The sequence below is a fragment of the Talpa europaea genome (assembly GCF_964194135.1).
Source record: "Talpa europaea genome assembly, chromosome: 3".
In the NCBI taxonomy this organism is placed as follows: Eukaryota; Metazoa; Chordata; class Mammalia; order Eulipotyphla; family Talpidae; genus Talpa; species Talpa europaea.
The window spans coordinates 79,847,572-79,862,299 of record NC_140069.1 but is presented as its reverse complement, the minus strand read 5'-3'; the positions used below and the strand labels follow the sequence as shown (position 1 = coordinate 79,862,299).

General features: G+C 34.4%; 1 protein-coding gene across 2 annotated transcripts in view; it reads right to left on the bottom strand.

The window, feature by feature from the left end:
- The window catches only part of ANKIB1 (ankyrin repeat and IBR domain containing 1), a gene marked incomplete at its 3' end in the record, with an annotated part of 85,280 nt that overhangs the window by 27,397 nt on the left and 43,155 nt on the right, over positions 1-14,728 (bottom strand). For both annotated transcript variants that reach the window (XM_084229562.1, XM_084229561.1), the window contains exons 7-8: positions 10,776-10,920; positions 9,601-9,771 (exon numbers count right to left, since the gene is read on the bottom strand). In XM_084229562.1, coding sequence (XP_084085688.1) covers positions 9,601-9,771; positions 10,776-10,920 — 316 coding nt within the window. The remainder of the gene's footprint in view (positions 1-9,600; positions 9,772-10,775; positions 10,921-14,728) is intronic.

Below are 14,728 nucleotides of genomic sequence, written 5' to 3'. Positions count from 1 at the left end.
CCCCGCACCTCTGGCCTACACCCCAGTTCTCCTAGGCGTAAATAAATAAGTCTTGAAAAAAATTCGGTTGATTAAAAATGGAAGTAGATGTATTAGATTCCCTTTAGCACTATTAAAATGAACTCTGATTTCAAGAAATATAAGGGATCTGAGATAACTGTTAAATTTAACTTGGCACATATACTATCATATATTAAGGAAATATGCCACATATCCAGTAACAGTGTTTCCATATGATGCTAGAGAATACATGTGGGAATACAGAATATATATTTCTCATGACTCACTTTATAGAAAACTTAAGGTGTGAAAAAAATTTATACATCTGTGATACCTAAAAGAAAACAAATGAAGTCAATGAAATAAATTACTTCCATTAAACTTAAGTTTCCCCTCCTCTCCCCACAGAGATTAAACAATATATTCAATACTTTCTTTCTGATTGAATCTGTACCAGTATGACTGGCTCTGATGTCAGAACATTTTCTGACAAAATAAAATACGCATGGGGAAAAAACAGCCCAATGTTTTCAAATAGAGTCTGAAAAAATGAATGCCATTTCTTCAAAGGACATAATTGCTTATGCAATTGCATAATTGCTTGGTTCCCTGAGGTTATGTTGCTTTAGACATCAATAGAAGTTTTCTTTTCAAGAACCTCACAAGAACACAGGTACATCCCTCAGGTCATAGCCCAATCAGCAAGATCACTTCTGGGTGTTAAAACTGGCACAGTTTCTACTAGTTTCCAATGCAATGCTAAGCATGGTTATAGAAACGAGAAAGCTTATAATTGAAGGAAAAGCTAGAGTAATGACCAAAAATTAGAGAGCTAGAGATTGCTATTTAAAAATATTAAATATCTTTGTAGTATAGTTTGAAGTCTGGAAGTGTGATAGTTCCATTCTCCTTTGTTTTCATCAGGAGAGCTTTGCCTATTCGAGGTTTTTTTATGGCTCCATATGAATTTCATCAGTATCTGTTCTATTTCTTTGAAGAATGTCATTGAGATTTTTATTGGAAAAGCTTTGAATCTGTAAATTGCTTTTGGTAGGATGGCCATTTTAATAATGTTGATTCTTCCAATCCAGGAGCAGGGGATGTCTTTCCATTTCTTTGTGTCTTCTATTTCTTTTTTTTTTTTTAAAGATTTATTTTATTTTATTTTTATTTATTTATTTATACAAGCACTGGGTACAGTCAGAAGCGCGGGAGGGTGAGAGAATCCACCAGAGCCAGAGCGGGGAGCAGAGCAGGCAGAAGGACCGAGGTAGACTGCTGAGGGGAGCAGCGGGCGGCAGGAGAGGTCTGCGCACCATGCGGGACCCTCCTCCAGTGGCCGGGGAGCAGCCGGGGATCGAACCGGCGCTGCAGAGGCTGCGGGCAGCTTCGCAACCCAGCGCTCAACCGCTGCACCACCAGGGAGGCCCTCTTCTATTTCTTTTAACAATGTTTTATAATTTTCTTTGTAGAGGTTCTTTATCTCTTTTGTTAGGTTTATTCCCAAGTATTTGATTTTTTTGTTTCAATTATACAAAGAATGGTTTTCTTGATTTCCTCTTATTTTTTTTCAAAGATTTATATATTTGTGCATACAAGAACTGGTATAGGCCAGAGGTGCGGGAGGTGAGAGGAGTCACCAGAGACAGAGTGGGGAATAGAATAGGAAGACTGACTGAAACACACTGTTGAGAGGAGCAGCCGGCGAGAAAGGAGAGGTCTGCTGTACCATGTAGGCAGCTCCCTGGCCATGGATCAAATTCATGCTGCAGAGGCTATGGCTAGCTTCACAGTGCTGTGCTTAAACTTATAAGCCACCAAGGAGGCCTGATTTCTTCTTCTTTAGATTGACTGCATATAGGAAGGCTACTGATTTTTGTGCATTGGTTTTGTATCCTGCTACTTTACTAAACTGGTTGATTGCTTTAATTAGTTTTTCTGTGGAGTTTTTAGGATTCTCTATGCATATTATCATACCATCTACAAATAGTGCTAGTTTTACTCCTTTCTTTAGATTCCTTGTGTGTCTTTCTCTTGTCTTATTGCTTTGGCTAGGACTTCCAGTAGTGTGTTGATTATGCTCAATGAAATAAATCAGAAGAATAAAGAAAAATCTCGGATGGTTTCACTTATAGGAAGAATATAGGGGAACCAAATAAGGCATTAGGGAAAAAATAACAATAAAAAAATAACAAAACAAAAGTAAACAGACAACTATAAATCAGAGACATTCTGCAGGGGAGGGTGAGGGAAAGAGGTCAAAATGAGAGAGGGAAGAGCACAAGGGACTATGGTGTTGGTGCACGGGTGAACTGGTGGTGGGAATTCTATGGGGACTACACCTGAGAAAAGAGAGCAAGCATTGTAAAAAAAAATGAAAAATGCTATTAAATATATATAAGTAAAAAATAAATTTAAAAAATATTAACTTTGAAAAAAATCAAAACACAAACAAAAAAGTCCCAGAAAATATGTCAAAATCTTCCAAAATATAACTATGCTACCAGACATAATAGGTGATTGATAACCCGGATCATGCCATGTATAGGGACAGATGGTATACTGATAGAATTGATACTAGAAAGTTCTGCAGACAGCAAAATGCTAAATTCCTGAGACACACAGACCAGTGGAATCGAATAGAAAATCCAGAAATAAACCCACAGATTTATGGTCAACTAATCTTTGACAAAGGAGCAAGGAATATGCATTGGAGCAAAGAAAGTTTGTTCAATAAATAGTGCTGGGAAAACTGGGTTGCTACATGCAAAAGAATGAAGCTGACTACTACCTAACACCATGCACAAAAACCAACTCAAATGGATTAAAGAACTAGACATAAGACCTGAAACCATAAAATACATAGAAGGAAATATAGGTGAAACACTACATGATATGCATATCAAAGATATCTTTACAGACACATCACCCAAAGCAGTGATAGTGAAGCCAAAAATAAACAGCTGGGACTACATCAAATTAAAGAGCTTCTGCTCAGCAAAAGAGACAATAACAAAAACAAAGAGAAACCCCACCAACTGGGAGAACATTTTTGCACACAACACTAATGATAAAGGACTGATCACAAAAATCTGCAAAGAGCTGATGAGACTCAACAAAAACAAAGAAAATAATCGAGTCAAAAAATGGGCAGAAGAGCTAAAAAGAAACTTCTCTGAAGAGGAAATGCAAATGGCCAACAGGCATATGAAAAAATGTTCAACATCACGTGTAATCAGGGAAATGCAAATCAAAACTACCATGAGATACCATCTAACACCAGTGAGAATGGCACATATTAAAAAAACTAGCAACAACAAATGTTGGCGAGGGTGTGGAGAAAACTGGTTGGTGGGAGTGCAAACTGGTCCAACCACTATGGAGAGCTGTGTGGAGATTTCTGGACCTACTAAACATAGAGCTTCCATATGATCCAGCAATTCCACTCCTAGGTATTTACCCAAAGGACAGAGAAACATCAATTCCAAAGAGCACCGCCCCCCCTATGTTTATAGCAATGCTATTTACAATAGCTAAGCTTTGGAGACAACCCAAATGCCCACAAATAGATGACTGGATCAAGAAGATGTGGTACATATACACCATGGAATATTACTCAGCATTCAAAAAAGATAAACACATGCAATTTGCAGCAACATGGATGGAGCTGGAAGGGATCATGCTCAGCAAAATAAGCCAGAAAGAAAAAGAAAAATACCGGATGGTCTCACTCATAGCAGGAATCTAGAAAACCTAAATAAGGGACCAGGAAAAAGAATAACTATAAGAAAGAAAATATCAAAATCAACAAACAACTATGAACCAGAGACACTCTATGGGAGGGTGGGGAATGGTGAAAGGAGGGCTTGGGGTCAAAATAAGGGGGTTGTAATTGTAAGGGGAATATAAAAATAAAATATAAATAATAAAAAATAAATAAATAAAAGAGAAGTTTTAATAAAGACACCAGTGACTAGAAGCAAGTATTCAAACAACCTGGAACTTGTAGTTAAGACTACATTTCAAATGCCATTTGTTAACAAGTAAAGACTACATTTCATAATGCCATTTGTTAACACATTGCCAATGAAATTTAGACACCAACAGAGTGGTTTCCTACAGGGAAAAGTACCTGGTAAAAAATTGTAGAGGAAAAAACCCAGTGTCAAACTTAAAATTCTTAACCCTGTCCAAATATGATGGTTTACTACTATCAAGTGATATGGTTCTTCCCTTTACGTTATTAGATACAATCATTGTCAGTAACATAAAATAATTGCAAAGGGTTCTGGGAAAGGAAAATCTACTTAAGTTTCATTACTTGATGGTAGAATTCCTATCAAAATTGGCAATTTCTGTTCACTGCCATTTTAGAACTTTACTAATGACCAATCTTAAACGAATATGTACAAATTCTCATTTTAGGTTCTCCTCTTAAGTCAACTTTCTCTCTTAACAAATCAACTGAAAATAATAATTTTTTAAGATTTAGAAAAATTTTGAGTATACCAGGGAATGTTCACATTACCTTATAGATATTGACTCATTTAAACCATTCTTTGAAATTGCTCCTATTTCCCCCTATATTGCATGCCCAGAGAAGCTAAGTAATCTGCCAAATGTCACACAGGTAGCATGAGGATGAGCTAAGATTGAAGCCAAATAGTTTGATTATGTTGACTAAATCAGATGCAAAAGCTCCTATTGTCTTACTGTATTATCATTAAAAAACAAGTCAAGTCTATCATCAAGCAAGTTAGAGGCAGAGGTAAATCTGGAACGCAGGCCCTCTACCTCCAGATTAAAGTTAATTGTTATGCTCTACTAAAACTTTATTATTTGAACTTTCAAGCAGTAGTTATTTAGACGGGTATGTTACTTTGTACAGAGTAGACATGATATTTAAACAGGGTCTAATGACTGATTTGTACCAAATAAATGACCTCATGCTTTCACTTTTGGACCTATGAAGAGCTGGGACATGTCCTGCTGGTTGGCAAGACTCTGATACTTAAATAACTGAATACTGCTAGTCTGGAAAATCTTTTATTCCCAAACCAGAGCCACTAAGCTAAGGATTTGAGACTAACCTTCCAAGAGAAGAGATGAGACTCAACTATTAGGTCCACAAACAAAAACAACTTCATTTATTTTGCCCAGAGGGCTCTAAAGGAGTTCCTTTGCCTGTAAAGTCTGTGGAGGAGATGAAACTATTACTTTAACTCAATTAAAATTCATGATCTTAACAAGGGAGCAAATACTATCAAAGTCTTTACTGTGGATATTGGCGCAAAACAGAATGAGCTAATGATAATTTTAATACAAAAACATTCACTTTCAAGGCTTCTCCAAATACACAAGTCTGCACATTGTACTCTGATTCACTGGAAATTTAAATTTAAACAGACTAGAAACCTGATTTCTCACCAAGTGTATCACTATGAATCAAAACTTTCCGCCAGGGTTCAAATTTATTTCATGGCAGTGATGCTTAATTCTAAAGGTTTTTTTGCATAACTTCAGTAGATTATGTTCCACAGCTGGGTAATATACTAAAACCCCACCCAATTATTATTATTATTTTTTAGAATATTCCTGCCAGTCAATTTCAGTGAATAACTCCAAAATATGTTTGACTATCTATGGATTTAGGAGAGATGAATTCCAAGTAATCTCTCTATTCCCAGGGGAGATATTGGTGAAAAAAGGGACCAGGGGCTATTTGGAATGATTAGAGAGAAATGACCACTATACCAGCTAAAATTTGAGTTCTTCTCAAAGATTAGGATTTTGGAAGCCAAGTATTTTGACAACAAAGCTTTAAAGAGTTGCCTCAGAAGAGAGACACTGAGTCAGTACAGAGGGCCGAAAAGTGATATAGTAGCACCTTCTACTTAAAATAAAGAAAAACAGAGAGGCCATTGATTAAATGAGAGTTCATCCAGGTTTTGAACACTGTCAAGTTTATCAAGTTTATCAAGATCAGACAAACAGCAATTATACAGATTAGGGGGAGAAAGCACTTAAGTTCTTAAGTGCCCTTAAGTTATTAAGGGCACAGATCTGGTTGGTAAACAAGTCAAAATAGAAAGAGCTACCCTGTGGTGGGAAGGGAAATGCCTACTCCCACCTTCTCTCCAAACAATGAATACACTCAGTTACATCCAGACAGACATCCCTTGGGGATGGCTCTCAATGATCTGTGTCACATGCATTTCTTAAAAAGAAAAAAATTATTCTTGCCATTCTTGTGGGTTCTGTAATCATTTTTAGAGAATATTTCCAAGCTTTGGGGGGAAACAAAAGAAACAAACCAAGAATCACATGCCTTTATTTTATAAAGGTCTCTCTTGCAAAGCTGCCTTTTGCATAAAGCAGATTCTGCTTCTTTTGAAATACTAGATAAGGGTAGCAGAATTCTTAAAATTTCTGGTTATAGGCAAAGATTTCATACTCTAAATAATAAGAGTATATATTATAAATAAGATTAAGAACCTAAGAAAATAAAAACAGATTTCAATCCTAGCATATACATATTTTATCAACACACACAAACCACACACACCCCCCCCCCAACTCAATCCCATAGCTTAACAAATATCAAAACTGAAAGGTATCACAGGGTAAGCTGAAGAACTGAAATCTTAGTTTTTCCTTCATTGAAACATATTCTTATTTCATTTAATCACCTTTCCCTTTCCAGAATTATATTCAGATAATGATGATTTTATTTGCTAAGTATGCCACTACATTATGAACAGAATAAAAGAATAATTACCAAATGTGACCTTGAATCCATGTGGCCACACACCGATTTTCTAAATTAAGATAAAATTCAAAGTAGAGCCTATGATCTTAGCATTTAGTCTCCAATGGATCTTAAATATAATCAGCCAGATATTTTAGAGCGTGAGGAAAAAAGTAAACTAATACATTTCTCCAGACACTGGTCTAGAAATGTACAGTTTATAGCACCATATATATATACTTATAGATATATATAGCTATACATGTATTGGCTAGTTTTTATATTAGTTTCCTTATATTCTGTCAAACCTAGCTTACTACTTGCAATACAGAAAGGGAGGTGAGGAAGGAACACAAGAAAGTAAAGGCTAATCTACAGTAAAAACCAGTAAAAGCTAGACCACAAAAACCACTGACAATGCCAATCACAGGTTTTTCTTTGCCCTTCGAAACTTATTATTCCTGATCTCAGTAAATACTAATCTTTATCTTCTAATCATTGAACTAATTTATGTTTTCCATATTTGTGGCCTTTCCACCAATCCTCTAAATCAATCTTTTACAACCAGGATTCTTTACATGAGCCAGGTAACTCAGAACATTATTTTATATGATGTCTTTTCTCAATTATTCCAATGATATGTACATCAAAAACCATTCTAGATCTTTAGGATGCATGCATGCAATGGGGTACATTAAGGCATTAGAGCTTAGATTTCTCGATACCCCCATAGTAATGCTGAAGAGGAAACTCCTTTATTTTGATACTTAGATACTTAGATACTTAGATACTTTACTACATAAAACAGGTTTTATATTTATCTAAGGAACATTCATTTACCAATATTTAAGCTTGTATGTATTCATTAACTCACTCTTCATTTCTGTAGCTGGATACTTACCTATTTTGGTAGGTTGATGAGGTGGAATTATGAACGAACCAGCAAATAGTAGCTAATGTAGAACTAAAACTTAGGAATTTGTCTTTCAACATTTTGAAAATTTCCTTAAAATAGATATCCATATATTTTGTTACTATTTTGTTAGCTGAGTCTTATTTAACCATGAAAACAGCACACATCCTTTCCTTTCATTGAGCACCAAAACACTGGAGTCTACCAAGTTTTTTCTATAAAGAGCCAGTGAGTAAATATTTTGGGTTTTGCAGGCCATAGAGTTTCTATTACAACTACTCAATGCTTTCATAGCCTGAACATAGATAATAACTTGGCATGAATGAGTGTGCCTGTGTCCCAATAAAATTTTATGTTTAAAAATTAGTATGAAAAGTACTTGGCTGATACCTGACCAAGAGTTTAGTGTTACACAGGGGTTGGCAGTTCAAGAAATATTTTTAGCTAATGATAATAGTAAGATAAAGGTTTTCCAAGGTAAAGCTGGAGGTAAAAAATATGCTTTTTTACTACCCAGCAGTACTACAATTTGATTTTGATTTCTGATAAAAATTCAAGTAAGGAATAGTTTTACATCCATATAAAGTGTATTTATATGTGATTAATCTGGAAATGAGCAAAAAGAAGAACAAACACTATTTCATTTTCCGATCTTGTAACTAAAAAAATTATCATTTACTCTGAATAAAGTAGAAACCTGATATCAGACAAACTCATAGTCAAATGACTATACAGTTACATACCTATTCATTGGTGACTTATGAGCTGTTCATACTTATCAAAATAGCTGGGAGTTTTTGTTTTTCTTTTAGCCCTACTCCAAAATCTACTCAAAATCTTATTTGTTGGGGCCTAGAATGAAAAGTTGGAAAAGCTGTCTTAGTAATTCTAGGATTCTGGTTAAGAATGGAGAATCCTCAAGCAACTAAAAATGGAGCTTCCATATAACCCAGCAATTCAACTCCTAGGAATCGACACAAGGGACACAAAAACATTAATTCAAAAAGATACCTGCATCCCTATGTTTACTACAGCACTATTACAATAGGTAAGCTATGGAAACAACCCAAATACCCAAAAATAGACCACTGGATCAAGAAGATGTGGTATATATACACAATGGAATACTATTCAGCAATCAAAAAAAGATAAACTCATAACATTTGCAGCAACATGGATGGAGTTACAAAGGATTATGCTCAGTGAAATAAGCCAGGAGGAAAAAGACAAGTGTTAGATGGTTTCACTTATAGGAGAAATGTAGAGGAACCAAATAAAGGATCGGGGAAAAAAAACAATTAAATTAAAAAACAAAATTAATAGGTACTATTAATGAGAGCCACTCTGCAGGGGAGGGGGAGAGAGAGTATCAACAGGGGAGGGGAGAACACAAGGGACTATGGTGATGGTGCATGGGTAAATTGGTGGTGGGAATTTTACAGGGTCTATACCTGAGAGGAGAAATTATGCATTGTACAAAAAGGAAAAATGATGTAAAATATAATAATAATAAAATTTTTTTTAAAAAAAAGGAATCACTGCTGGAGACATTTTAATGAAAAAAAGTTAAACTCTAAACATATTCTGATCTGTGGTCAGCAATTAGGTATTAGAGTTTAAGTGCATGGGCTCTGGAATTAAACAGAGCTGGGTTCTAATCCCATTTCTGCCATTTCCTAGTTGCACAACTCTAGGCAAATTATGTGTGCCTGAGTTTCCTTATCTATAAAACGGGTAATAATAATAGAGAACAACACAGAGCGTTGTTGGTAGAATTCAATATATGAAAATAATGGCATAGTGCCTTGCACACATCAAGTACAAAATAAATATGAACCATTAGCACTCATTGTACATTTTTTAAATTAATAAGAATGACATCAAGTATACAATATGAAGAGCAAACTCAAGGTACAGTCTCTTTAAAAACTGTCTGTACTGACCAGCAGAAGAGGTGTCCTTTTCCACAGTCCACAGCAGGAGCTCTGAGCAAGGGGAAGCTGAGTGTATCAGAACCAGATGTATTTGACCCTTGTTTTGTTAGTCTAACTGCTCTTTCACAGCCTCGAGTAGGGCACCATTTAATGGCAGGATTATTTTCAACAAAGGCCTATTTAAACAGCAATAATAAAACACAACAGAAAATATTTTAACTCTAAATTCTAATATACAATATACCGCTATGTCAATTTACTTTAAAGTAACAACAGTGAAATAAAAACCAAAATGTAGTCAGTGTCAAGAAATACTTAAAACATTAATGGAAAACACACTTAGTAAGAAGGAAAAAAAATGGGCAATTACTTAGCAATGACATGATTTTTCAAATTTATATTTTCTTTAATCTAAAAACCAGGCAGACCATGACAAAGTAAAAAATGCACATTATTCACATAGAAAATATGCAACTTGAAAATGTTTTTTCATACAATGTGCAGCTTTTTAGATTGAAAATAATTTAAATAGAAACTTATGATTATTAGTTGCATCAGAAGAGTAGATTTCTAAATGGCATCCTAATAATATTTATGTTAAAGAAAGATGTATTTAAGTTGATCTACTAAAACTTAGACTACAAAATATTTTTGCAAGGCAGTTAAAATGCAACTATTAAATTACACACACACAGACACAAACACACACAGAGTAACTTGTATATCCTGGATAATTCCTGAATGAAAATAAAGCTAGAAAAAAAATGAAATAAACATTATATCTCTTTATATATGTAGTTATTACTTTTTAAAAAATGCACAAATCTCCAAATTTATCATCTTTATTTGTAAATATTTAGGAGTATAAAATACGTCTTTTGGAAAACTTTAAAGAGATACTTTGAACATTACAAAGTTCATTTACTTTGAGCATTATCTTGATCAATTATAAAAGTACAACAGGCAAATCAATAGTTTTGAGCTAATATTTTAGTTTTTTGGTAAAAAGATTTTACACCTTTTCATTTTAACTTTTATCATGATGATAAAATAATGCTTTAGCTGAAGACATTCAATAATTCACAAATCTTATTTTATGTGCTTCAAAAATACAACACAAAATTAAATAGGATCTGTTAATTAAAATTCTGGAAATCAGACTGATTAACTGGCAGCATACCTTAATATCAAACTGTAGGTATCGTTTGTCCATCTCCTTAGAAACTATACTTTCTATGATATCCACAGGCACAAGCTGGAAGCAGTCATATGCAGGGCAGAAAATGTTGTGAGCTTCACCTTCTTGAATTTTCAGATTCAAAAACCTATAAAAGTTATCAAATGATAGGCAAAAACCCACAAGAACATAATTAATTTACATAGTCTAAGAATTTTTTCTTTACACTGAATTTTCCTTTAGTGTATAATTAAATTAAAACCAGTGGACAAATATGGAATTAATTAATTGTAATACACTAATTCATACAATTCAAACATTATTGAACATTACTAATTGCTGAATCGTTCATTATATACAGGAATATACATGTATGAACACATATATACATACTTGTTTTATATATTTTTACATGTTCCAGTTTTACTTTCTCTCCCTAGAAATGTGAATCAGTGTATTTATTTAGTATTAACTATTCAAAAATGAGGAGTTCAGATGATTATATTCAAATCAGTTTTCTACTCCTTAAAAATGAAAAAAGCAATGGTATAATTAAACCATACATAATTCAAGAGATTTGGGAGTGATACGGGAATATAGCATGCCTATATGAAGAAAAGGTTTGTTGCTTATAGTAATATTTAAATTAGATGAATGTTAAGATGAGTTTCACGTTCTACAGGCATACAAGTTGAGGGAATAATGGCAGCAGGAATCTAGCCCAAAATGAAGTAGGTAGTGAAGAGTAGGACTTTGAGTTGGAGAATTCTAGGTTTCAAAGTTATTTAGTAATTTATTTAACTGTTCTGAAACTCTGTGAAGTCTTCAACGTTTTTATAATTGTTTCTTTACCTGTAAAATGGAGATAAAAATATCTACTTCTTGGGGCTGTAATACAGATGGTATATCATGGAACAGAGTAAAAAATTCATAGGTTATGTTGTTATGGTAAAAGTTTTTTTTAAATTATCATCTACATAAAACAAGAAACACACACATTTGAAGGGTGGATTTAATATTTAAACCCAGAGAAAATAATGGAAAACTAGGTAATTAAATCACCATGCTCTAGTCATCATTATCAACAGATTGAATATTCCATTGACTATAATATCTTTTTCTTTTAGTTTTCTGTCTCTTAATACCATTGCACTTAAAAATACCAAGCTACTGTGACCTCATCAGACTTGCTCCTTTTGCTCCATCTCATCTTAGTACTCAAAGAAAATGAGAGTCCCAATTAGGCAACTCCCTCCCACATATCCTTTAACCTACCCATATCTTTAGCTATCTCTGCCTTCTTCCCACTTACTTCTGTATAAGGGAGCTTCCTCCTTTGCCCCCCAAAACTAATCTTCAAATCCTATGGTGAGCTATGGGACTTGCACTATCCACTAACCTATTCTCTCTCATTCTTTCTCTACTCTCTAATGGCTCTGACTACCCTTAATATAAAAAATATGCTCAAATTTTTCCCATTCTGAAAAACTTTCTCAACCAAATGACCCCTTTTTAGTTGTACTTTCCTTTCCCATCAAAGTTTCCTGACAAAATAATTTCTGATGATTTGTCACTCCTACCTTAAGTCCATACCACTTACTTTTCAACCCATGACACTTTGATGTCTACAACCTCTTCACTGAATGGCTGACTCCCATCAAGGCCATTAAGACTACCCATATGCCCAAATTATTAAAAGCTTCTTAGTTTATCTGCCTTAACTCTGAGGCATCAAACACTGCTGAACAGTTCCTTCTTTCGAATTATGTCTGGCTTCTGAAGGATTTATTTTTTCCCTACAAACAATGATTATTCAGACTTGGGCATGTGACAGTTTTGTTTTGTTTTTAATGAATTAGATGAGCCTGTCATGTTAAGGAGGAAAAAAACAAATGGTATTTATTTGCCAGTGGTAAAATTCAAATTAAGTAAAAATTAAAATTATGAAAAAATTTTATCTGCAACTAGTGAGCCTGACAGCTCCCCAATATTTTGAGACTTTTCTTTGAGACTGAGACTAATGGTGATATTAACTAATTTTTTTTTTTAAGATTTATTTATTTATTTATACAAGCACTGGGTACAGTCAGAAGCGCGGGATGGTGAGAGAATTCACCAGAGCCAGAGCGGGGAGCAGAGCAGGCAGAAGGACCGAAGTACACTGCTGAGGGGAGCAGCGGGCGGCAGGAGAGGTCTGCGCGCCATGTGGGACCCTCCTCTGGTGGCCGGGGAGCAGCCGGGGATTGAACCAGCGCCGCAGAGGCTGCAGGCAGCTTCGCAACCCAGCGCTCAACCGTTGCGCCACTGGGGAGGCCCGGTTGTTTTTTTTTTTTTAACAATGTTTATATACAGTGAAATATGTTAATATTGGGAGACCTGTATAACCCAGTTTTCCAAATGATGTTATAAATCATGCACAGGTAAAAGAGTTATAAAAAGCGCAATGGATTTTAATGGATGAGATTTTACACTGTAGAAAACTATTAAGAAAACTACTAAATATTAAGTTTTGATATATATCAAAGACTATCCGCACTTAACAGGCTATCAACACACTTTTCTCTTTTTCATCTACACATTTGTGTGAGGCCATATTTTCCTTATCTATGTCAACGAAAATAATAAAACAGACTTAATAGAGCGCAGATATGAAAATACAGTTGTCTTCTATTGAGCTAGATAATAGAGGTTTGCAGAAATACAAACTAATACCACTCTTCCAATTTTTTAAATAAAATAATTACTATTCATAGTAATTTATGTTAACATATAATGGGTCTTGCTATTTTGAGATGAATAAGCAAATATTAAAATTTTTCAATGTTAATTTCTACTACAGTATGTGTGAATAGATATAACTCATATATAAAGAAGCTTTATGGAGTCAACAATTTCTAAGCATGTAGAGGGGTTCTGAGACTAAAACCTAGAGAACTACTAATTGTAGAGTTCCCTTTTTCACATAACAAGAATTTCCTCCTTTAAGCTATGAATCGGTTCTCAGGAAAGTTGGATATAATTTATCTTAATACTTTCAGGCCCCTGCCAAGGTATACAGTTTGTTTAGACACAATCTGAAGGCATTTTGAATTTTATGTATTCTAAATACATCAGAGCATGTTTAATTATCTCTGGAGAATTAAACATCAGAATTGAGACGATCTCATTGAAGACAGGATCATTTCTCTATGTGTATGTCATTAAATCCTCACAATTTCCCACTGAGAGAAATGTAGGGCAGCCTTCACATACTGATAAATTTCCCTATAGGTCAGACTCATAGATCTGCTTGTAATCATGGTTGAGTGGTTACTATGTGTCAGGCCTTATTCTAAGAATTTTACATATATCAAGTCATTTAACAGTGAATCAACAATGATCCTATGAAGTATTCATTATTATCATCACTTTACAGATCAGGAAACTGAGGCACAGGATGTGCGCACTTACCTAAATCAATAATTAATGAGCGGCAAATATTCTAAATTGGGTAAAAAATAATAATTTCTCTTTCATTTAAGCCCTTGGTATATAAATGCTTCAAAAAACTCTGGCTGAATTGATGAGATAAAGGGGGTCGGGAAAGGTAAGATATATTGAAAGATTTACAAAGGATCTAAGGGCCTCAACATAGTCTACCTTGTTTCTTAGAGCAGTTTCTTTCCTATATGCATATGAAAGGACTACAATTAATTAAAAATGGCTTTTTAATTAAATAAAAAATCAACATATGAATCACCCAATCTGAACCTTGCTTTACTGGTACTTGATTTGACAAGAACTACTGAGAAGTGAGGAGAATCCTAGGTAGGCTGGTAAAATACCATGGAAAACAATAATTAGATCTTTCAAATTTAAATCCTATATAAACTTCTCATGTCTAGGCTGTGAGAAGTAGAGGAGATGGCTCCTGTGATAGGAATTTGGTGACGCAAATTAAGGAAATTTAAAAAACT